This window comes from Andrographis paniculata, unplaced genomic scaffold (genome assembly GCF_009805555.1).
Source record: "Andrographis paniculata isolate CXL003 unplaced genomic scaffold, ASM980555v1 Contig30END, whole genome shotgun sequence".
Classification (NCBI taxonomy): Eukaryota; Viridiplantae; Streptophyta; class Magnoliopsida; order Lamiales; family Acanthaceae; genus Andrographis; species Andrographis paniculata.
This window is the reverse complement of record NW_026137563.1, coordinates 764,570-788,431: the sequence shown is the minus strand read 5'-3', so window position 1 is coordinate 788,431 and position 23,862 is coordinate 764,570. Positions and strand designations below refer to the sequence as shown.

The following is a 23,862-nucleotide window of genomic DNA, read 5'->3' as shown; positions in this document are numbered from 1 at the left end:
ATAATAAATATAATTAGTAAATAATTAAAAATATATAACAAGTATAATTAGTAAATAGTTAAAAATATGTAACAAGTATAATCAGTTGATTAGTCTAATAAAAAATTTAAAATAAAATTAAAATGTATATTTTCTTTTATGAGATGTGAGATGGGCAAAAATGTAAACATGATAGAACATAGGGAATAAAAAAAAATGAAGCTGTATGTTCCATTTTTATATATAATAATAATAAATATTTATACAATATTATTTTTTTATAATATTTTTGACAAATCTCGTACTAAAAAAAAAAATCAAAGCTATAAATATTAAACAAATATATTCTTTAAATTTATTAAATTGTAGGTTGATATCATAATTTTTATGACATTTATATGAAATATATTTAGGTGTGTTTGTTTGGGGGTTTGGATTTTGAGTTGGGATTTGAATAGTAAAAATTTTGAATTTGAATAGTTGTATGATGTGATATAAATAAGTGTCGATGTGATATTTTGAATGTAAAATTAATTTTTAGTATAATATAAAAAATAAAAAAATAAGTATTTGATTTGATGTTTTGGGGAAAAATAGTGTAAATCCAATCTAATCCCCCGAACAAACACTATAATATATAGTCAAATTATATCTCTTGAAATAACATTTCAAACTCGAGGGGTGTTTGATACATAATAATAGGGGAAAATAAATGAATTTATTTATCTTGTTTGTTTATCATTAATAATTGAAAATTTATTTATTTTTTATTTTCAATTCTCTTCTATAACACATAAGTTAAAATAATTAAACTTGTTGAAAAAAAATTATAATTAATCTAAAATAAAATTATTCAATAAAAAATTTTATCATTATTATTTGAAAAAAAAAAAATCATCTTTACAACGAGATGTGTTTATTTTTTGAAATAATTTAAAAGGATATTTGTTATACAAAATATAGAGAATTGTATGTTAAAAAAATTCACAATATAAATAATAATCCCTTACGATATCCTTTGCCATAGCCGTAATGAATGACTTTGTAGCGTAAGATTTGAACATGTGATGTGAGATCAATTTTTTTCTAAAGAAAAATATGATAAAATAAATGGACATACGGATAAAGAAAAATGGACAAGGACGGAGTAGAATTTTTTAGTAAATTTATTATTATTATTATTGTTGATTTTTAGTCACATTTGCAATTCCATTATTTCTGGTAGCCGATTTCATTCTCTCTCTCAAAAAAAAAAAAAAAAAAAAACAAATCTCACTAAAAATGTTTCTAAAAAATAAAAAAGTAAAAACGAAAACCGCGTGGTCGGACGGTTTTGGGGCGGTATAAAATGGTCGGTTTGGGTATGCAGGTTGATTTCATGGTGAGCGCACGATACAAAGCCCAGGCCAGAGCAATGCACGCCCACGCGTACAGAGCCAACGCTCTCTTCACTCTCTCCTTCACCATTCTCGTGCTCATGTCTGCCATGGCTTCTCTCACCGACACCTTCAATTCACCATCTCCGACCTCCCACGTTCAAGTAAATTTCAGATCATTTTAATGTGGAGGATATATGCATGTATGTGTTGTGTTCGTCCGCGCTTAACCCTAATTGGTCCATCACTTCTTTTTTGGTCTGTTTTCTAGGTGTTGTACATCCATAGCTTCCAGAAGAAGCTGGACGGTAACGAGGAGGTAGCTCCAGCCGTTTCTGCAGTTTGTTTTGTTTAACAGTAATTATTGTTTTTCTTATTTCACTGTCCTTGTCACTGTTTCTTTCGCTTTTGCATTTGAGCGTTTTGATTTTATGAATGTTAGTTCAAATTTTCATTAGGTGTTTGAATAAGTGTATGCGTTTAACCTCTGAATATGGAATGTTGATGTTGACGTTGACGTTGATGTTGCTGTTGCTTATTGAAGTTTGAGCTGAAACATCGAGCTTCAATCATAATTTGGAGGTATAGAAGACGTGATGCTGTCTATATTTAGTTTTGTGTTTGCCATCTCTATAGATGGTTATTTTTATCAGATCATGTTGAACATTTAATTGCTACTTTGCAATATCACAACTGTCGAGTGGTATTACAGTATGTTCATCCATTTGGAGAAGATTCTACAGTAACTATTCTACTTTGTTCCTTTTGTGTTTCCAGTAAAGAGAAATCACCATATAGCAATTCACATTACATAATGTCCTGTTTTATTTATTCCTTTGTTAATGTAACTTTGCAACGGGTAAACTGGAGCAAGTTCTACTGTGACAAGTTCACTTAAAAAGAGCAATGCACTGTTTTGTTCTTTAGGTGGATTCCAGTAAATAGGAGTCTCCAAAACACAATTCACATTAAGTCATGTCCTGTGTTACAGAACCCACATTAAAGGTGTTCGAGACTGATTTGTTCATATGTTACTCTGCTGGTCATATGTAGCATACTTGAAGTGGAATATCCAGAACATGTTACCATCTTCCCATATCTTGCCTTGCATTTAAGAGATTAGTTGTTTGCTGCCTTTGGATTAAGTTTCCAACCCTCAACTGATTGATTGACTATCAAAAGTTAGATATAGTTTTAATCCACGGCTATCCTCTTAATTACAGGTGAAATGAGTTGATTAATTGTTTCTATCTACTCTGCAATCCTGCAGAGTAATGAATAATGTGTTCAAAATATACTGTTGGTATAAGGAGCTTGAAATGACTTCTAAGGGTTTTTTAGTTTGTGTTTGTTCTGCCTTGAAGGAGCAAGTGAGCCAAACTTCTTTTTTTTTTTTTAGTTTAGGATGTCCCGAAAAGGAACTCCCCTGCCAAAAAGTAGCCTGTGCTGCTTAATTGCAGCAAGGACATGGTTTTCTTTGGTAAATGGCTAAAGAATAGTTCTTAGATATGATCTCCATACAGGTTATATACTGATTGAAATATTCATTAAACACTCTTATTAATTAGGGCAAGTATAGTAACCATCAAAGTGAACCTACTTACCTAAATCAAACTGAACTGGCACCCCCAGCTTAAAATTCATGTCATAGAACAACCACTATTGAATCTATTAGTGAGGGATTGAGTAATATACTAAGGAGAGATTTCCAGTTAGACTTAGAGCTAACATTTTATACTTGCCATGTTAAAGACTTTGGATCAGAGTTTATGTTCTCCTGGTACAATTTGGGTTGAATTTGGATTAGTTAGGGGTTGTTATAGCCATCTACACCTGATGGCTAAACCTAAAAAATTGCCCAAAATTCATTGAACAGATAAGGGGTAAAGTTCGACTTAGATATTTATGTGCTGGGTTATGGATTTGGCCTTTGGAGATTCCAGTTAAGCATTTTTCTAAATAACAAAATATGTTTAATTCTACAATGATCAGTTTTATATCATTATATTTCTATTATTGGGAGCAAATGCATATGTTTTCTGGTTACTAAGTGGTTTGCATCATTGCACTCGCTGATGTCAACATATGGCCAAGTTTTCTTATTTCTCCTCTGGGATACAACAGTCGGTGATTTACGTGGATTGGTTAACGAGTGTTGCTTTTATTTTAAATTTATGCAGGTAAGCCTGGCCTTGAATATATCAGCAAACTTACAATCTTTGTTTACATGGAATACAAAGCAGGTCTGTCATTACCTTATTTGCACAGTTTCTATGACTTAGGTGATTCCAGTTTAGAAGAGGGGAATCCTTTTTCTCCCATCTTAATAACCTGCAAATTGTTTATACTCTCTGTGGGTTTTTTTATTTTTAGCACTGAAGTATGGTTAATCAGTTTGTGAGGATTAAAGAAGAGAACATTTTTATGCCATCATAAAATGCTCATACATAATGCTCATCTGATTGTGCAAAAAGCAACCTCACCTGCATTCAATCTATGAAGGAATAATTGTTGCCATTAACCTTAATTTGGAAGTGATAATATTCATTCAAAAATTGCAGGTCTTTGTGTTCATATCTGCAGAGTATGAAACCCCAAAGAATGCACTTAATCAGGTATATGCTAATTCTTGTGTATGCTGGTTTGGTGTGTCGTGTCATATATCATGATCAAATCTTTCTCATTCCATTGACAAAAGTTTGAATGTGTGGTTTGGGTACTCTCTGGTTGCTTTTATTTTATTGTCACTATCCCTACAATGATGTCATAAAATTATGGATCAACTATTGAAAGAATATTGTTTATTGACCAATGGAAACCGGTAAGAAAAGGAAAGAATATTGATTTTTGGAAGAAATCTTTTACTATGTCTCACAAATGTTTACTAATGCATTTTTGCAGGTATCACTATGGGATGGAGTTGTACCTTCCAAAGAACAAGCAAAGTTTTGCCTTCGCACGATTAACGAATACCGTTTTACTGATCAAGTGAGTGCTTTCATCTTTGTGAATGTGTTATTTCAAGTGACAACCTAATCTTTTATGTTGTAGTAATATACAACATAAATAAAGATTAAGAGCTCTCACTTTAAAGTAAACACACTCTTTGTGAATTGTGAATTTGGCTTCTCCGAACAACCATTGATTGATTAATTATGTCAACGGATCATCTCATCCCATCCCATCCCACCCCACCATGACCATGTTGTAGGGAAGCAACCTAAGGGGTAGAGAATTTAGCTTAACATTACAATGGCATGTCATGCCCAAGACTGGGAAGATGTTTACTGACAGAATAGTCGCCACTGGCTTCCAGTTGCCCCTTGATTATAAATAAAGATTTCCTTCTTCCACATTTGTTGTAGCCATGGCGGTATGGCAATTGAGAATAGGTAGGTATTCTCCTATCGTGTAATTGAACTGAAGGTAAGGAAATGACATTTGGTATGATATTCCATTGAATTCACATTTGCTTTGCTTGCAATATTATAGTACCGTATATATTGTTTTTTTGAAGGTCTGGTCTATATATCACTGCTTTTGTATTATTGCTATTATTCTTAATTAGATCATTTTAATCATTATAAAAAAATTAATACTAATAAATGATTGATTAAGGTTTGTTGCGTTTGCGAATAAAACAGAGTCTGTCACGAATCTCCGGGATTAGCGACAGCTGCTTCTTCCTAGCGTCAATGGCGGACGGAGCAGTTTCAGACTAGGATCCATGGCATGGCCTTCAACTTCATCGTCTTCCTCCTCCTCGTCGCCACAATCGCCTTCTTCCTCGCAATCCCCCGCCGCCCTTCAATTCCACAATACCCTACTCCGCATAGAGCTCTCCTCGCCGAGTCCAACTGCCGCCTCACCTCCTCCGATGGCCTCTTCGACTACTCCTCCTTCCATTCCTGCCTCTTCGCAGGTAACCCGTTCCTCTCCGTCCCCTTCCTCGTCCTTGTTCTCCTCTTCCAGTTCTACATCCTGGTCAAAACCGCCCAGGATCGGTTCTCCGTCGTCGTGACGAAGCTATCAGCTCACCTGAAGCTCTCGCCGTCGATGGGAGCGGTCACGCTTCTGGCGCTGGGTAATGGCGCTCCAGATGTGTTCGCTTCGGTCGCGGCGGTTCGCGGCGGACAGCCGCGGACCGGTTTCGGTGCGATTCTTTCGGCGGGGACGTTTGTTTCGGCGTTTGTTGTAGGATTCGTCGCGATCTACGCCGCGCCGTTCGCCGTCGATCCGGCGCCTTTTATTAGGGATGTGCTGTTTTATTTGACTGCTGCACTGTTTCTGTTTTATGTGTATTTGAGTGCCGAGATTTACTTGTGGCAGGCTGTTGGTTTTGTTGGTTTCTACGTTTTCTTTGTCGGCATTGTGTTTTCTATGGATTTTGGATACAGAAGTGTGGTTGGAGAGGAGAAAAGGAAAGGCGCTGATGGTGGCGCCGCTGGCGGCGGCGGCGGCGGCGGCGGCGGCGTTGGTGCGGAGGTAGTGGCGATGGATTGTGAAAGTGGGGAATTGGTGGACAGATTTAATGCTGGAAGTAAGAAGAGTTTTGGGTTTTGGAAGGTCCTCAACATGGTATGTGATCTACTGAATTCAGTTCTACTTAATTTTTGTTACTGTTTAGTTTCACTTGCTCATTGGATTTGTGATTGATTTTGTTGATGTTGAAGCTCTTGAGGTTTATAATCTTTGTTTCTTCTTACCTTTGTTGGGAACTTGTGGTTTCTATTTTGGATCTCAGATTTGCAGGATTTGATCATTTTGTCTTGTTCTTTTATGTGTGATTATTTCCTATGCAATTTCATGTCTAAATTGTCAACACTTAAAAAAATTGTGTTAGTGTAACATATGCACTCTCATGTTTTGATGCTCAAGATTTTATTCATGGGGCAGTGAGGCATTATTTAGGATCTTATTTAGGTGTATCCATGGATGTAAAATGGATATTTTATGAATATTTATAGCAAAGTTTGTTTATGCTACCAGTTATAGTAGTTAGAGATTTTGGAAAAAAGCTTCTCCTTTATTAGGTCTAGACTGAGATCTAAAGGCTCATTGCATGGTGTTTATGGTTGCTATATATGATTTGACCTGTAGACATGAAGTGTAAGACATTAGATATTATCTCAGCAGCTTGTGGAATTTATCTCGTGATTAGCATGTTCTTCTTTTGGTCGCATTAGCCCTTCGATAAATCTTCTTTATTTTATATCTCTCATCCATTAATTAGAAAGAATATACGACCTACCCGCCAATGAAGCTATATTATTAGCTTTCTAACAAAATAAATATTAGTATTAATTTGTCTAAGTTGCAGATTATTATGAGTATACTAGTTGTATAACTGAAAAATGATGCTTTTGCTGCAATCTTGTTAATCAAAGGTTACAGCTCTCAAAACCAAACTTGTATACATGTGTCTGGCATATGCTCGCTTGTTGCCGTTGGTGCTTTAATCTGTTAGGATTAAACTGGAAGAAATGCAAATTCTTTTTCGAATAGCTGTGGCTACATCATTTGGTTTGTGTTACGGAAATACACATTTATTCTTGCGAGGAATCAATATTTATTTTCTTGTCTTTTTGTTGCATCATTGAAATCGTAACCTTCGGTATTAGCTTGTAATCATGAATAGGACAAAGACACTAGACAAAATGGAATGGTATAAGCAAGTGGTTTAATTTGGCTGCATGTTTCTTAATGTCATGCATATTCAATAAATTTCTAGCGATGCAAGTAATTTTTCCAAAGTTTTCTCCTTATCGATTATGATTCTTCAAGTACTAGTATTCTCATTCTTGCAGATATCACGGACGTGGGAAGTTCCTGTCTCGACACTTCTAAAACTCACTGTCCCAGAAACATCTCCATCCAAATGGAGCCGGTTTTACCAATCTGCTACCATAGCTCTCTGCCCACTCGCCCTTCTATTCTCCTGCAAATCATTTATGCCTCTAGACCATTCGATTATTTTCCTTATTCCAAACACCCGCTTCCCTCTTTGGTCGGTGGTACTCTTCGCCAGCTCCTCTTTAGCCGTTCTCCATTACATGATCGAAAAAGAGCCACCAAAATCCGAGCAAATCTCTGCAGCGGTCATTGCATTCATCATGAGTGTTTTCTGGATTTCAACCACGGCTGGCGAATTGCTGAACTGCCTCGCGGCTATTGGCCAGCTGTTGCGACTCCCCCCTGCCCTTCTTGGATTGACGGTTCTTGCTTGGGGGAATTCAGTCGGCGACCTTGTTGCTGATGTGGCTGTCGCAAAAGCCGGGCAGCCGGCCATGGCTATGGCCGGTTGCTTTGCCGGGCCTATGTTCAACATGCTGTTTGGGCTTGGGACAGGTTTAGTGATAGAGACAGTGGAAGTATTCCCTGAAGCTTACGAGCTTCGGTTCCACACGAGCATCGTGATGGCATTCGTGTTCTTGATTCTAAGCTTGATGGGGTCTCTTTTGGTGGTAACTTGGCATAGGTTTCGCGTTCCCAGGTTCTGGGGATTCTGCCTCGTTGCGCTCTACGTCATCTTCATAGCTGTAAGTCTAGTTATAGCCAAAATCTCTCGATGACCCCGGCAAAAAACGCTCGGACATGGCCTACTCTAACGTCGTCGAATTTGGATTATTTAGTGTTACAATACACTACACTACGTTATGGGTGTATTTGGTTACGGAAATAGGGAAATGCGGTTAGTGTCAGTTGAGTTATATAGAAACTTCATGGAATTTTGAATATCATACTCCTTCCCGTCATTAGTAAATTTTTTATAATTTAATTACAATGCATATAAATGTCAATATATTTAAGTTTAAAAGACAGGCTTAAATAATAATAATAAAAAAAAAAAGGCATAAATCTAAAAGTCAAGTATAAAGTATAATCATTATTATAACCATTGAAAATAAACTGTGTCTAGACACAAATAATAATAGTAATACTCTACTGTGATATGCATATAATCAGTTCACCTCAAAAAATGAAAACCATTCAAATTTTCCCTGCAATATATATATATATGGTGTGTATGCGAGAAAACTGACCAGTACTCAAGTGAGGTAAGGTACCCCTCAAAAAGACAGAATGATTAAGAGATGGAGAAATATCGAAAGTATGAACACCAAAAGTCTGTTGGCCTCGTGGTACTCCAATCCGGCCAGCGCCGCAGCTGCGCTGCTGCTTCCACGAGTTGCCGGTGGGGGCAGTAGTTGTTCCGGGGATGAAGCCGGCCCAGGAATTCTGTTCCCAGGCCTCGGCAAAGGAGCTTCTGTGTCGTTACGATTGACTACAGGAGAAGTATTGCTCGATCCATTATTCAACGTGGCAGTGAAGCCTGAGAAGGAAGGATCGAACAACACAAATCTTCAAATTAAGATAATACTTATTTACTAAGAACATATAGGGAGATGAGACGAACTCACAGTCGGATTCTTTCCAGCCTAAAACCATCTTCTCACGATCAAACACTAGTCGGTAGCCGCTCATAAAGTTTTCTGGGAATGGAATATAAAAAACAACATCGTCAGCATCCTCGTTTCGATAAATCGGGATGAAAACTAAGCAACATTCCTACAGTGTAAAATCATAAAAAAGAAAACAACTTTTTTCTACCAAACATTCTAACTACAATTCCTGATTCTAATATCGACCGAGGTAGAATATTTAACAGAATGTTAAAATCATTGAAACTCGAAACACACTGAATTAAAGACTGCGGATATTTAGATACTCACGTCCAATAATGTTAACATCGTCACTTTTGACAATAGCCAAACAATATGCATATCCACCCTGCAGATGATGGAGCAGCCTATCAGCACGATTCATGACAAATTTCTCACGCACTGCCTTCTTTTTACCTGCCGGGGAATTCCAATTGTTGGTGCAAGAACAGAAAATTGGTTCCCACCCTTCATTATCAAGCTCAAGCTCGGGATGGTATAGCTATCTTGTTTAGGACTGCAAGGAACGGAAGCTGCAGTTGAGAACTGTTTTATACCAGAAAAGACATGCCGACAATTTTTTATGCGAAATAAAATGAACCAACCTGAGGGCATAACAATAGTCGAAAATAATCTTCCTTGGAGGCCGATAGCGTGGCTCAGTTATTTGAGGATTGAACTGCGGTGGAAGAAGAACAGATAATGCTTCAGCATTCAGAATTCCAAGAGTAAAAATTAAAAACCATATAAAGCTAAGCTATGTTCACTTTAAAGGATAAAAAACTATGTTCGGACATAAAGTTATTAATGTCATTTGCTAAAATAGTTTCATGGGAATATTATCCTTCAAACAAACCAAGACGGAGAAATAAGATTATGATAGACTTTGCCTTACACTCTCTACAATAGCCGAGTAAGCCGGATCATTCAGATACGTAAATGACGTGCCAGAGTCAAATATAGCTGTGAATTCGAGATTGGTGACGTTTTTCTCCACAGCTATTTGCGTTATGGTAACATTGTAGGAACGGCTGCCAGAAAGTGCCGGAAAAGTTTTAAAGAATGAAGAAACAGGTTTAAATTTTATTTCCCATAAAAGAAAAAGAATGCTTACTGTGACTGTTGTAGATTAAATGAAGTTTCATTCTGGCCGGGAGTCCCTTTATCGCCAAAATCTATTCTCCCGATTCCTTCATGCCGGAAACACATAGAGAAGGAATTCGCTGTGTGGCCACCGCTAGCTAAAATGCTAGGGACAGATAGATTGTTCATTCCGAGCCCAAACAGACCGTTAACGGCAGCTCCTCTCAAGAAATCACCTGTCTGAACTATCCCACATCTGAGATGAAAGAGATGCATTCAGATTTGTCATAAAACAAACAATTGGCAGTCAGATGTGTAAAACTTTCTAGAGATGCAAAAACAAGCAAGTGATTTATCGGGAAACAATTAGGGTGTCATTCAACAACATACTGACAGCACAATACATAACAAATTCACAGACAACATATTGTTTACATTAATATAATACAAATATAGTATATGAACTAATAATATATGAAAATAATCACACGAGCACATGCCAACATTGATCTCAATATATATCATATGTTAAAACAACACACGATTTATGTTAATATAATATAGTGCAACATGTTGATTTGACAAGACATGATAATAGTCCACGCAACACGTCATCACTGATCTCAGCATATATCACATGTTAACACAACATAATATATAATATATAATATATAAATGACAATACATGCTAATGATATACACAACACATGTTGTTTCGATAACAACCATGTCCAGTATATATCATTACAATGTGCTGACTGAGGCTAATCAGCACTCCAATCAACACCATATGCAAGAAAATGCAAGCCGCAAGTCACGAAAGAAGAGCTTGAAAAAGACAAGGCATAATCATAAGCCTCATCGGGAGTATTGTATAATAAAATTGCACAGGTTGGGAATAGTAACCACACTATGATCAGTAGAACCCACCCTAATGTAATTGGGACATCGACTGGTATTTGGGGTGTGGAATCGGAACCTAAGTGCAACACATCGTCAACCAAGATCCCAGTAGTTGATGTGTTGGTGGAAAGGTATAGAGCCTGATAAGCACAACCATTAAATGTGCGCGAGCATCTTCTATGTCCGCACTTTGTGCTATTGCATGCAACTGTCGCACTAGTTGAGGATGTCCTGGGGCTGTATATGTTTAAGTCCAGTTTCTGTTTCCATCGAGACATAATTCGAGTAAGTAAGAATACACACACCAGGCAACATTATCAGGTAGATTGAAGTATTTATTCAATCTGCTTATATAATAAGCAGTCAAGACAAATAATCCACACTCTCCCAATGCTTGCAGTTCTTAATCAAAAAAGAGCTATATACATGGCATAATCATGATTTTAGTTCCCAAAGAAGTGTTTATTTCTAATTTTGTCCTCAGTTATAGAATAATTAAATGTTAGTCTTTAAGAATTTTTTCGGTACAAGATTAATTTTTTCGAAAATTAAATCCAACACATATTGGAGTTGCCAAGACTGCCATGAAAAACAATCAAAATGTACATTTATGTAGAAGAAGGTAGTTCTTTCTCCATCTTAATAAACATCAGCAAACATTGATGGATTATTGAAACAAATTTTAAAAACTGGACTTAATTAAGATATATCATAGAAATAAAATAGAATTTAACACATCTCATAGACTTACAGATGCATATTTAACCCATTATCACGATTTTGCACACATACCTTCCCTGAACTTGAGTTCAAGGTTCGGGCACAATCGCTACATTCACACGGTAACCAGAATAGGTCACTTCCAGTGTCAAGTGCCACAAGAAATAGTAAAGGAGGGGTACCCACAGAAACAATGGCATAGTGCAAGCTGCAAATATAAAGAGCAAAACGTGTCTTTATTAAACAGATATTGAAAGTTTTGTTTTCAGCTTTACAACACAGATACAGATAGACATTCGGACAGCAACAAAGAACAAGAGCACAAAATGATTATCATCAAATTAGAACAAAGAATTTCACTATGCAATAATCTAGTATTCGAGAATTATTAACCTTAGCACACAATGGAAATAGTAAATTCTAAAAAATATGCACTTCCACTTTTCTACTAAACAAGTAGTCGGAGAGTGTTTAACAAATTCTCGTGTCTATTTCTAGCTACTTAAGAACTATTGTTCAAAAAATATGGATTAAAAGATTTTTCAAGAGTACCTAAAATTTCTAACTTAAATTAGTTTTCACTTATAAACAATATAATCTCTAGTAAAATAATGCATTTCTAGGATAACCATAAAAAGTACTTTGGCTATCTCTTCGCTTAATTAATTAATTTATCATATATAAAAAAAAATAATTTTAATCTAATTATTTAAAAATAAAAAATAAAATCCATAAATAACACAATTAGATTTAGAGTCCTATCAATCATACTAATTACTAGTAACTAACCTCTAGAAATTTCCAGGTCCTTCTAAGAACACCTATCGTTTCGAGTGCATAGTATCATTTCCTCATCCTCTTGTAATCCAACTATAACTTTGAACTACGTTAAATGATGCTAGCACCTTCTTCTACATTATTATCCATAAAATAAATAATAACATAAATCAAAGGGAAGGATAACCATCATGTGAAGCACTGAACTGCTGATGAACATGGCAAACAAACATGTAAAAAATCTGATAAAAACAATTTCGACGATAGTTGAAAGAATTACGCACAAGCCAAGGGTGTTGATTCGGAAAGTCTCGTTACTGCCCAAAAAGGTGAGGTGACCTTCCGGCGGAGGAGAGGCGCCGCCGGCGAGGCGGCGCGCGTTGAAGAGCCGGTCTCTGTGAGCCATGGCGGCATAGTAGTCGAGACTACCCTTCTCCGGCAAGCCATCGACGTCGAGAAACTCCCTGACGGTATCCGAATACCTGTGGTGGATATCGAAACCGAAAATCCCTAGGGTTTCGGATCCGCCGTGCGCGGCAATAATCGAACGCACCAAAGCTGCAAGAAACACGAAATACACCGAAACCCTAAAATACATAATCAATCAATTGCAAGCGAAATCGAGATGTAAGGACCAAATTGAGAGCTCAGCTACTCGGGGCGGAATAAATTATTGCGGAATGATGGAGAGTGGAGAAGGATTAAAGACGTACCTGGTCCAGTCAATTGGAGGGGTAGAAACTGGAAAGGGCGACACAGCCATAGTTGTGATTCACAGCAGGAAAGGCAACTAAAAGGAGGAAAAAACACGCAAAAAAGTCGTGCGGATTTGGCGCCATGGCTGGACTTCCGAACCCTCCCTCCAAATGGACGTTACGTAGGAATTCAGCAGTCTGAGTCGCACTGTGGGGTCTGTGGAAAGTAATCATCGGACCCTCACAGTCTTTGCCAATTGGAAAATGATACCAGAAAGATGGGGACGAAGATAGCTTTTACTGCGGGCTGACCTTGAGTCAACGGCTACGGCATCTTGGACCAATATAGTATATACTTAACATTAATTTACAGTATGAATAGGTGTGAATTGAACGAATTACTGTTCGACACGTGTTGTCAAAATTATAGTTAGTCCATTATTTTTATTTTTATCTGTCTTACTTCTTTTTTTTTTTTTTTCTTTTCCATATAAAAATAATTATATACTCCATTGAAATATACAATTTTTTTATTTTTGACCATTTTATAAGTATTGTATTATTTAATACTTTCTCCTTCATTTAAATTTATACTTACTTTTTTTTTATTATCATAAAAAAATATTATTTTTTTAAATAAAAAATTATTCTATTTTTATACAATTTTTTACAATAAAATAATTAATAATTATTACTCAATTTTATTTAAACCAATACCCGATCAAATGAACACACATTTGCATGATAAAGGAAGTATAATAAATACTTTACAATTCATAATATATATTACATAAATATCGTTTGCTTTAAAATGAATATTGTATTTTAGTTATACATACATTTTATAATTAATAATTTTTAAAATTTTAATTAAATTAATGTTAATCTATAATTATTTATATTATAATATAATAATTATGTACAATAAACTAAAGACAAAAGGTGAAAGAAAGAATACTTAATTGAAATACTAAAATAACCAACCAAGTGAGTCTACAGGTACAGGGCTTACGTGCTTAATGTTGTTTGATTTTGGATTTGGATTTAAAATTTAAAAGTAATACAAAATAATAATGATTGTAATATAATTTAATTTAATATTTTTGTGAAAAATAATTTTTATAATATACTTTTCTTGGTCAAGATGATTTTTTAGTTAGGGATACCGTATTTTATGTATATAGATTAATAATTATTAATAATAAATTATTTTATTATTTTTTATGCTAGTAGTGTTATCGGTATTTTAAATACTTTTAGCATTATATTTCGATAAAATATATATTATATGAATATCAATTTGTAGATAATAAAATTTTATTTAATATATTTATTTATTTATTTATAATTAATTTAAAACTAATTTTATAAAAAAAAAAGTATTAAAGATATATATTAATATTTGTTTATTGAAAAAGAAGATATAAATAAAAGAGTTTTGAGTAGATTATATTATAAATTAAATTAAATTAAAAAAAGAAACTAAGTAATCTGTCGGGGCGGAAGAAGTATTATATATATAAAAAAAATTTGTTTCTATATTTTAAAAAAATATAAATAATACAAAATCATTTAAGATTGATTTATTTTCTAAATTTAAAGTTTTTTTTAGTTATATGTTAATTTTTTTAATTTATTAATATTATTAATAAAAAATAATATTATAATTCATTATTATTAATTAATTAAATATAATTATGTTAAATATTAAATTAATAATAATAATAAAAAGTACCCATATATATATATATATATGCATTCACAACAAAATAATCATCGTATGACATTTTTAGTCTAACTAAAATGGGTGTGTTTGTTTGGGGGTTTGGATTTTGAGTTGGGATTTGAATAGTAAAAATTTTGAATTTGAATAGTTGTATGATGTGATATAAATAGGTGATGATGTGATGTTTTGAATGTAAAATTGATTTTTAGTATAATATAAAAAATAAAAAATAGGTGTTTGATTTGATGTTTTTGGGGGGAAAATTTTGGATAAATAGTAAGATTTTGTCCAAATCTCTCAACCGAACACACCCAAAGTAGATCTTGAGAGAATGCCGGTAAATCCATGTGAACAAATATGATCAACTTAACATTAATTTTCTTCTCTACACAATTCTTCAAAAATCGGCAATCGACTTTTCCCTGCACCGTAGGGGATAGAATTTGTACGTAAATGCACTGTTATCTTCAAAATATGTTCGCCGGCTCCTTTGAAGTCAGCTACCATATATTATCCATGTTGTTTTTGGTATCCTTCGCTTTCATACTATTAATTTTATTTGTAGCAATCTTTTTCGATGGTGCATTTTTTCCTTTCTATCTTTTGATTTTTTATACACAATTAAAATCAAAATTAGACTAACATACTAAATAACTATCTTAAAGATTAAAGATTTTAAAGACTTTAACATCATTAATAACTTTTTTAAAAAATACTAAATTAAATATTTATTTGATGTTATAAAACATTATCTCAATTATTTATTTTTTATTGTTATCAAAATCTAGAGCCTAACCTATGGAGCAATTCCTTATATAGATAAGCTTTAAAATTTGTTATCAAAATCATAACTAAATCTATGATTCAAAATCTAATCAAATAAAATAAAAACTCAGCAAAATAAATATTATCATATCAATCAACAAAAGAAAGTATTTCCCTTTTATATGGGGAATCAAACTCCAATGCTTCTATTTTCTTTGAATTTTTCTTATAATTTTTTTACACATTTTATTCTCAATAAATAATGTTATAATACTATATTAGAATGAAAAATGGTATTTTTTTTTTCATCAAATATCAAATTTAAATTACTATGCAAATACTATAAAACAAAAATAAAATAAAAATTTAAAAAATACCACAGTTCAGTTCCTATAGCATACAATAACTATTTTATTTAAAAATAATAATAATACAAAATCAAATATGAAAACACCCAAAGAATACACCAGTTTAACTTCACTAACCTTTTAGTCAAATTCTAATGCTAATTTTAATTTAATTTAATATTTTCTCCCTCTAAATTCTATCGTCTTAGATCATATTTGCACAAATTTTTAGGTAATTATTTTTTTATTATGAAATGACAGTTTTACATTTTATGGGAAGATGGAGAAAACATGCTCAAACAAAAATGATATATAAATCAAGGGTAAAAAATGTAAAATATTTGTACAAAAAATAAATAGGACAATAATTATTGAACGTTACAAATAAATAAAGAAGTAGGACATTAGTTATAATTTTGCATTGAAATTGATTCACACAAGAAGAATTTGTGTGGTCTTTCAATACATATACATGTTCTTCCAAAAATATTAATATATCTGAGCATTTATTATTTTTATATTTTCTGTAAATTATTTTATATCACAAATAAAAAATATTTCCTATCAATTTTTTTATACCACGCATAAACCAATATATATATTTCTTCAAATTATCTGCATAACAGCTTTAGGGCTTTGAAGATTATCCCTTCGGATAAAAAATAAAAATAAAAGATATCTATCCAACCATATAAATATTAACAATCTTGTTTACATCATTTATCAATAAAAAAAAAAATAATAAAAATCTTATTACGTTATATTCTTAAACCATATGTATATATCCACTAAATAAGTTACTATTTTTTAAAAAAAATTATTCATATACGTGTATACCTATATATTATTTTTATTATATTAAGAAAAAAAATATTCTAGATATAAAAAATATAATTTAAGTAAATAGATATTTCAAATTACATTTTTAATTATATGTATATTTGATTAACGGAAGATTACTTTAGTTCCTTTGTAATTTAGTTTTTATTGTTCATTATAGGATGTGTTTGTTTGGATTTAGATTTTTAATTCAATACTAATTTGATTGCAATATTATTTTCTAATTATAGGATGTGTTTGTTTGGATTTAGATTTCAGTTCGATATTAATTTGATTGCAACATTTTATTAAAAAAATTATATTAATTGCATAATAAAAATTAAAATTAAAATTAAATTTAAAAAAAATAAAAATAAAGTACGCTATATTACCTTAAAAAACCCTTTGATTATTGTTGCATATTTTATCTAAAACCCTAATCAATACAATATGTATACGTGTGTATATATATATATATATATTGTTAGGCTTAGAAGTTTTTGCAGAGAAGAGTGATGGGGGCGGAGTCGTGCAAGGGTGACATCCTTGCGCTGCCGGAGGACTGCATAGCATATATTATCTCCTTCACCAATCCCAGGGACGCATGCCGCCTCGCGATTCTATCCTCTGTTTTATCCTCTGCAATTCGATATGATTTCGTCTGGGAGTCTTTTATGCCCTATGATTATCGCCAAATCCTTTCGCGCTCCGTCGCCGGTTCCGATTCGCTGCTCAGAAAATTTAGTTCGAAGAAGGAACTCTACGACTATCTATGTGATCATCCGATCCTCATCGATGACGGTCGCAAGGTTTTTCGCTGTTATGAATTGTTTTTGTTGCATCAATTATTTGATTTTCGATCACAATAAGTAAATAAATTTGGCTATTTCCTCTAGATGTGTGTATCTCTATCTCTGTACTTGTTTTCGAAGCTTTGTTTGGCGATCAATTTCGAAGTAATTTCCAGAATATTTCGCACGACGAGATGTTTATGGCATTGATAGTGTTCCATTAGAACAACGAGTACTTCTGACGCTCTATTTGGTGCTTTGTGCGTGAATCTGATCTTAATTCATAGTTTCAATTCAAATGCTTCATCAATATGCTATAACTATGGATAATGTCGCTTTGTTGGATATTATTTCTTCAAGATTATATCTGCATTCGTTTCATTCATCATCTTTAGCAGATAGAATGAAAGTTTTAACAATCCTGTGTGATATCACTTTGTAGAGTATATCTTAAACTACTGAATCTGTTAAGGCAAGCGGAGTTCACTGTTTCTCTGATAATCTTTACTTGAATTTGTTCCTTCTGTTGATGATTATCTCCAGTAATGTTTTAACGAGTATGCTAACTTCAAATCTGTCCTAAAACAGAGCTTTTCATTGGATAGATCTACCGGAAAGGTTTGCTGCATGCTGTCTGCAAAAGAAGTGTGTTCAGAAATGATAAATCGGACTTCATTACCTGAATCCAGGTTCGTATTGTATCACAGGAACACAATTTCTCCAATGAAAGCAGTAATTTAATCGAATGAATTGCAGTTCAGGTTTTCAGAGGTGGCAGAGATTCCTAAAAATCGCGCTCTGAGGATACATGGCCCTGGTTACGCCGAAATGCCTCCCCTGACCCCCGACACCAAATACATAGCCTACTTTGTGTTCTCTTTCAATACAGAAACAGATGGATTTAAACTTCCCGCCAATCCTAAGCATGCTAAGGTGGAGCTCCAATGGTGGCCTGATAAGAGAAAATTTTTGATTTGTTTGTTGCCAAAAGATGCAATCCATGATGAGAATTTAGATGATCGATATCTTGATTTCATATGCCATCCGGATATTTTGTGGCCAAATACTAGGCTTGACGGATGGCTGGAAATTGAGTTATGGGAGTTATTCATTACTAGAGAAAAACGTGAATCCAACGAAGATGGGAGAGAGTATCATCAAAAACTGCAGCTCGACACTGACTCTTGGAAGTGTGGTATCCATATTGAAGGTATTGAATATAGGCCCAAACATTGATTGCTTTATTTAGCTCGGAGAATGGTAAATAAGGATGGATGAACACATCTGTTTTTTTTCGGTTTCTTTTGTTAGTTAAATTATGTTTTATGAAGTTACTTTTGTTCTTTTTGTTAAGCATGTTCATATTAATTATATCAAAAACACATTTATTATCCACCATTACTAACAAACAGAACAGCCTTTTTCTTCCATTATATAGATATATCTGCTGTATATATATATATATATAGATGTTCTTGTTCAGCCATTGATGATTGTTCCTCCATTGGGGTGGAGGACCTGACCGCTTATGTACGAGGAGTCGGCATGCGAGGCGAGGAAGACAAAAGACGGGGCTACCTCGACTGGCTGCCCGGCCCTCCTCATGGGCACCTGCCCGCCAAAGTTGGCGGTCTCCTCCTCTGTGAAGGAGGCCGGGATCAATGGCGTCCAGACGGGACCTGGAGCGACGCCGTTGACGCGGATGCCGCGCTCCACCAGCTGAAGGGCGAGGCCGCGTGTGAGCGCCACAATTGCGCCTTTGGTGGAGGTATAATCCAACAGTTTTGCATTGCCCTTGTATGCATTCACTGACGTCGTGTTGATGATGCAGCTCCCGGACTTCATATACTTCAAAGCGTGCCTACATATATATATATATATATATGTATAGTATTAATTGAAAATTTGGTAGGCACAGGCTTAGACAAAGGCCAAAAGGCCAACATTAAAAAGAGTTTAAAACATATAAATATGTGCACATATAATTTTTTGAATATATATATATATTTTATTTAATTGTTTTTTTCTAATAAAAAATACTATATATATATTTATATTTAAACACATCTTTATATATAAAATATTTTTCCATAATTACTAGAAAAAAATATTATATATAATCATATTAATATTATATTAGAACATTATAAATATATTAAAAAATTCTTGCATTATATATATTCTTTCAATATTTTGTTTTTTAAAAAATTTATAAAAATATAGAATTTGTTTTTTCAATATTCTTTCACATTTCTTTATAAATATTATAAAAAACATATATATATAATACTATATATTTATATAAAAGAGCATCAATTTAACCAGAAACGAGATTGGATCGGTAAATTAGTTGAAGTACCTGATGACGAAGAAGTAGGAGAAGATGTTAGTCCTGAAGACCCTCTCAAGACGGGGCTCGTCGATCTCCTCAATAGAGGTGACCTCATGCTGCTCGGCAGCGTTGTTGACGAGAATGTCGATCTGCCCGCCGTAGGCCTTCACCACTTCCTCGACGACGCGCTTGCAGTACTCATCGTAGCCTAAGTCGGCAGGTATGGCGATGGGGTCCTTAGCCTGCCCATGTTTGGCCTTTTTGATCATCTCTAAAGTGTCTTTAGCATCCTTGTCTTCTTGCCCCTTCACGTACGTGAAAGCCACCGTCGCGCCTTCCAGCGCGAACAGGTGGCACACTGCCCGTCCGATGCCGGAGTCGCCGCCAGTCACCAAAGCCACCTTCCCCTGCACCAAATTAACCAATTATTTATCATTAAATAGATATTCAATATTTTTTAGCAGAACAATTTCAAAACATATTATATTAGTCGGTCTATTTTCTATTGTTCTTTGCTAGGTGATCCTTTGAAGGAATTTATTTGTTCTGTATATTAGAAATTAAAAATAATAAATAAATAAATAAAATAAATTATATTAAAAAAAAATAGCACAATAATTATTAAACATCCAAATAATAAAAAATTAATTTATCCAAAATTTAACATACATGGCAACATTAAATAAGATATATTTACTTTACAATGACAATAAAATAATATAATTAGAGTTGGATCGTCTACTAAAAACTCATTTTTAATTGTTCAATAATGAAAAAAGAAGAATTTTGGAAGGAAGAGAAATAAAATTAAACTAAACTAAAACTACAAAGTGAAAATTTAATGCTAAAGATAAATTCAATCTAGAAATGAACAGACTATGTCTTATTTGATTATAAATTGATTAAATAGGAAAATGGTCTGACGATGAGCTTATTGGCGGGTTTGTATTGGGGATTGGTGGCTTGAGGGTTGGGGTCCATGACGTGTTCTTTTCCGGGCTGAGAGTTTTGCTTCTGTTGGGGGAATTGTTGGCCGCCGGACGCCATTGATCTTACTGGAGTGTAGAAGCGGGCGGTGGCGGTGGTGGTGGTGGTGTTGTAGTGCGGCGGAATAGTACGGCGGATTGCTTTGGAGAGAAATGTAGAGGAAAATGGGTGGAGGGTACGAGAAAGCATTAGCCTGTGGTGAATGGAAGTTGGGATTTGGGAGAATATATAAAAGACGAGGGTGGCGGTGGCGGTGGCGGTGGCGATGAATCGGTGGGCGGCGGCGGGAGGGATGATACGTGGCGACATTTGGACCCGGCTGCAGCGGACACGTCTGAAGAACCGGGCGTCATCTTCTCGTCCACTACAACAATAGAAAATTGGAAATTATATTCACATATTTTGATAAATAATTCTTAAAAGCAATTAAATCCAAATTGAATTATTTTAAGATTGGAATTACTCAAAAACCTCTATAGATAACACTTTTTTTTCTTTTTTTTTACTTGGCTCGCAACTGTTATAAAGATAAATTTTTTACTCTAGACAAATCAAATCATCTTTTACGGACACAAGACAGACCTACATGGGGCAGCCTAAAAAAATTAGATGTATTTTTTAGTGTAAAAATTAATTATTTTATTTTATTTTATTTTATTTTTTACCCGACTGTGCCCGAAGAAATTGAAAAAACATTATTGAATCACTTAAAAAAAATCAATATAATATTGGCCCCAAAAATTTTACAACTGATTCCGTAACTGCTTACGAGACGATAATACATTCTTGATCATCGATCACATTCATGTGTCCGTACAACATGGCAACGATCTCACATACATAGTCATTATAAATTCGATCATCTACAACAAAACTATGGATCTCTTTGTCGACTTCGATCCAACTTATTCCCGTTTCCTTGGCAACTTTCTTCTCCTTCATCGTTCTCATCGTCGTCGCCCGCTCACGCCACCGCTCTCTCGACGAATAAATATTCGCCATCGCGATATACGGCATCGGGCTACACGGCTCGGCCTCGGCCAGCCGCGCAGCCGCGTATTTCCCGATACCGACATCGCCGCAAATGCGGCACGCCCCGAGCAACGCTTGCCAAATTAATGCGTCGGGTTTCACGGGCAGCCTGTCGACGAAATCTTTGGCTTCTTTCGATAGCCCGGCCCGGCCCAACATGTCAACCATGCACGCGTAATGCTCCGTCCGCGGTCGCAAGCCGTGCCGAGTCTCCATTGTTTGTAAGAACTCCGTGCCCTTGTGTAGCAACCCGACGTGGCTACACGCGTGGAGCAACGACAAGAACGTAACGTCGGTTGGCTCGACGCCTTTCGATCGCATTTCGTCGTATCGACGGAGAGCTTCGCGGCCGTCGCCGTGACGGGCGTGCGCGGCGATGATGGAGTTCCACGAGATTTGCGTCTTGGAATGCATCGACTCGAAGATTTTAACAGATCCCCGGAGCTCCCCGCATTTCGAGTACATGTTTATTAATCCGTTCGCGACGTAGACGTTGGAGGAGAACCCGTTCTTGACGATCGAAGAGTGGATTTGGGCGCCGAGGGTTTGGGACGTGTCGACGCCGGATACCCCGAGAATCGCGGAGATCATGTTTGGATCGGTTTCGACGCCTGAATTCACGATCTTCGCGAACATCTTTATAGCCTCTCGTTCGAAGCCGTTTTGCGCCAAACCGGCGAGGATGACCGTGAGCGACACCTTGTCGACTATCTCCGCGGATTCGAATATCCGCCATGCGGCCTCGACGCAACCACACTTCGCGTACATATCCATCAATGCGCTTTCGACGCATACATCTGACTGGAACCCCAACTTCCAAACAACGCCGTGAATTTGAGAGCCCGCTTCGAGCGCTCTCAAGCCGGAGCACGCCGTGATGGCGCTCAAATACGTCAAGCGATTCGGGGAAACCGTAACGCCGCGCCACATTTCCACGAACAAGTTTATGCTATCTATGTAAAACTCATTTTGTGCTAGGCCCGATATCACTGCCGTCCACGTAACCACATTCCTCCACGGCGCAACCTCGTGAAAAAGGCGCATGCCCGACTCAAACGATCGGCACCTGAAGTACGACGTTATCAGCGCATTCCCGACTGCAATTTGCATTCCATAGCCATTCGAGATTGCCAATGCGTGGATCATCTTTACTGTCCCGAGCCACGCCATGCTCCCGCCACCACAAGCCGATAGAATCGACGTCAAGCTCGCGTGATCGAACCAACATGAATTGCAGCCCAACAGCGTTTTGAAATGCCCGAATGCATCTCGCAAGTGGCCGAGTTTCAGGAGACCTGAAATAAGGGAGTTGTAAGAAACAGTGTCCCTCAGGGGCATATCGTCGAACACCTTGAGTGCGTCGGGAAGTCGACCGCTTTTGCAGTACATGTGCAGCAGCGAGTTGCAAATTACGTTGGTGGATGGATTGTGGAGGTCAGTGAAGGGCGGGGATTTGATTATACGGGCGTGGATAGAGGATCCTGAGCGAAGATTTCCTTCCCTGATGCAAGTCAAAAGAAGGAAGCGTAGGTGTGGCGGCGATGGTGTTTGTAAGGAGGTTTGGGTAGAAAATGAAAGGATCAAAGAAGCGCCACGGCGACGCCATGGATGGAGAGGCAGAGGTCGCCATGGAGAGGTGAGTTTTGAGAAGAGGTATTGAACGCCACTCATCCATCAAACTAGCTCCCGCTCCAACTCTTACTCCAACTCCAAATTTCAGTGTGAATGTATATTTATCAAAGATGTGATTAAAATAATTTATAGTTTTTTCTTTGTTAAGAAAATAAAGGGTTTGTTTGAACAGTGGTTTGGGAGGTTTTTAGAAATTTGGGAATAGTAAAAAATTAATACCTGATTGACGTTTTGTTTTGGGAAAAAATATATTATTTGATGTGATATTTTTTGAAAAATAAATAATATCAAATAAGTAAAAATATGTTGCATAAACAAAGCCAAAATTAAAATAGTTTAATGTAATAAAAATGTTTTTGTTTCATATTTGTAATTTGAAATATTTTTTTATAGTACTAAAATATAAAAAGTGTATCATTAATATTTTGTATTAAATAATTAATTTTTTTGAATAAA

The 23,862-nt window shown here is 35.3% G+C and overlaps 5 protein-coding genes across 10 annotated transcripts; 2 read left to right on the top strand and 3 right to left on the bottom strand.

Moving 5' to 3' along the window:
• The first annotated feature begins 1,280 nt into the window (after window positions 1–1,280).
• Window positions 1,281–8,110, top strand: LOC127246710 (signal peptidase complex subunit 3A-like). 6 transcript variants are annotated; one of them, XR_007837764.1, is made up of 7 exons: window positions 1,284–1,519; window positions 1,627–1,674; window positions 3,536–3,598; window positions 3,917–3,970; window positions 4,257–4,343; window positions 4,567–4,747; window positions 5,000–5,109. XR_007837764.1 is itself a non-coding variant. In XM_051268232.1 (6 exons), exons 1-6 carry the CDS (start codon window positions 1,328–1,330, stop codon window positions 4,690–4,692), a joined length of 570 nt encoding a protein of 189 aa, XP_051124189.1. In that variant the 5' UTR covers window positions 1,285–1,327; the 3' UTR covers window positions 4,693–4,864. The 6 variants fall into 6 exon arrangements, 4 of the variants coding, with proteins under 4 accessions (XP_051124190.1, XP_051124189.1, XP_051124187.1 ...); XR_007837763.1 differs by having other exon boundaries at window positions 1,285–1,519; window positions 4,567–4,781; window positions 5,000–5,142; XM_051268232.1 differs by lacking the exon at window positions 5,000–5,109 and having other exon boundaries at window positions 1,285–1,519; window positions 4,567–4,864.
• Window positions 8,111–8,228: 118 nt separating this feature from the next.
• LOC127246919 (aspartyl protease family protein 1-like) lies at window positions 8,229–13,374 on the bottom strand. The gene is made up of 11 exons (XM_051268573.1): window positions 12,994–13,374; window positions 12,565–12,867; window positions 11,576–11,711; window positions 10,811–11,043; window positions 9,912–10,136; window positions 9,693–9,828; window positions 9,403–9,476; window positions 9,215–9,314; window positions 9,089–9,146; window positions 8,777–8,848; window positions 8,229–8,688 (listed from the first exon to the last, which is right to left on the bottom strand). Exons 1-11 carry the CDS (start codon window positions 13,041–13,043, stop codon window positions 8,426–8,428), a joined length of 1,650 nt encoding a protein of 549 aa, XP_051124530.1. The 5' UTR covers window positions 13,044–13,374; the 3' UTR covers window positions 8,229–8,425.
• Window positions 13,375–17,116: 3,742 nt separating this feature from the next.
• LOC127246215 (F-box protein At2g02240-like) lies at window positions 17,117–18,770 on the top strand. The gene is made up of 3 exons (XM_051267464.1): window positions 17,117–17,441; window positions 18,012–18,112; window positions 18,185–18,770. Exons 1-3 carry the CDS (start codon window positions 17,148–17,150, stop codon window positions 18,657–18,659), a joined length of 870 nt encoding a protein of 289 aa, XP_051123421.1. The 5' UTR covers window positions 17,117–17,147; the 3' UTR covers window positions 18,660–18,770.
• Window positions 18,771–18,787: 17 nt separating this feature from the next.
• Window positions 18,788–20,962, bottom strand: LOC127246213 (glucose and ribitol dehydrogenase-like). The gene is made up of 3 exons (XM_051267462.1): window positions 20,680–20,962; window positions 19,783–20,162; window positions 18,788–19,284 (listed from the first exon to the last, which is right to left on the bottom strand). Exons 1-3 carry the CDS (start codon window positions 20,929–20,931, stop codon window positions 18,903–18,905), a joined length of 1,014 nt encoding a protein of 337 aa, XP_051123419.1. The 5' UTR covers window positions 20,932–20,962; the 3' UTR covers window positions 18,788–18,902.
• Window positions 20,963–21,458: 496 nt separating this feature from the next.
• LOC127246211 (pentatricopeptide repeat-containing protein At3g05340) lies at window positions 21,459–23,594 on the bottom strand. Its single transcript, XM_051267461.1, has one exon. It carries the CDS (start codon window positions 23,443–23,445, stop codon window positions 21,508–21,510), a length of 1,938 nt encoding a protein of 645 aa, XP_051123418.1. The 5' UTR covers window positions 23,446–23,594; the 3' UTR covers window positions 21,459–21,507.
• Window positions 23,595–23,862: the final 268 nt, after the last annotated feature.